We start from the raw sequence: 340 nt of genomic DNA on the forward strand, positions 1-340 counted from the left end.
TCTCTGTTTTCCGGGAGGTGAGGCCAGCTGCACGTCAGCTCTGGGGAATGCTGGGGCAGCAGCAGCTTCACCCTTCGCTCTTCTCCCCCTCTTTCAGATTTCGAGCAGGAGTCGGGGCTTGAGACAGCGGTGACCCTCACCATGGACACATCATCTGTCACGCTCCCCACCACGGCGGCCGCGCTGCCCATCCCCTCGGTGCAGCCTGTGGCAACCCCCTTTGAACCGTTCCCAGCTGAGGACACCACCCCCAAGCAGACCACCAGCGTCTTGTACATCCCCAGGATGACAGAGACACCAGTGATCCCCAGTTGGAAAGCAACCACCACCAGTACCACTA

General features: G+C 60.9%; 1 protein-coding gene across 1 annotated transcript in view; it reads left to right on the forward strand.

Moving 5' to 3' along the window:
• Positions 1 to 340, forward strand: part of SDC3 (syndecan 3) — a 13241-nt gene that overhangs the window by 9403 nt on the left and 3498 nt on the right. The window contains exon 4 of the mRNA XM_010072817.1: positions 98 to 335. Within this exon, the coding sequence (XP_010071119.1) occupies positions 98 to 335 (238 nt within the window). The remainder of the gene's footprint in view (positions 1 to 97; positions 336 to 340) is intronic.

This window comes from Pterocles gutturalis, unplaced genomic scaffold, assembly GCF_000699245.1.
Source record: "Pterocles gutturalis isolate BGI_N339 unplaced genomic scaffold, ASM69924v1 scaffold33952, whole genome shotgun sequence".
In the NCBI taxonomy this organism is placed as follows: domain Eukaryota; kingdom Metazoa; phylum Chordata; class Aves; order Pterocliformes; family Pteroclidae; genus Pterocles; species Pterocles gutturalis.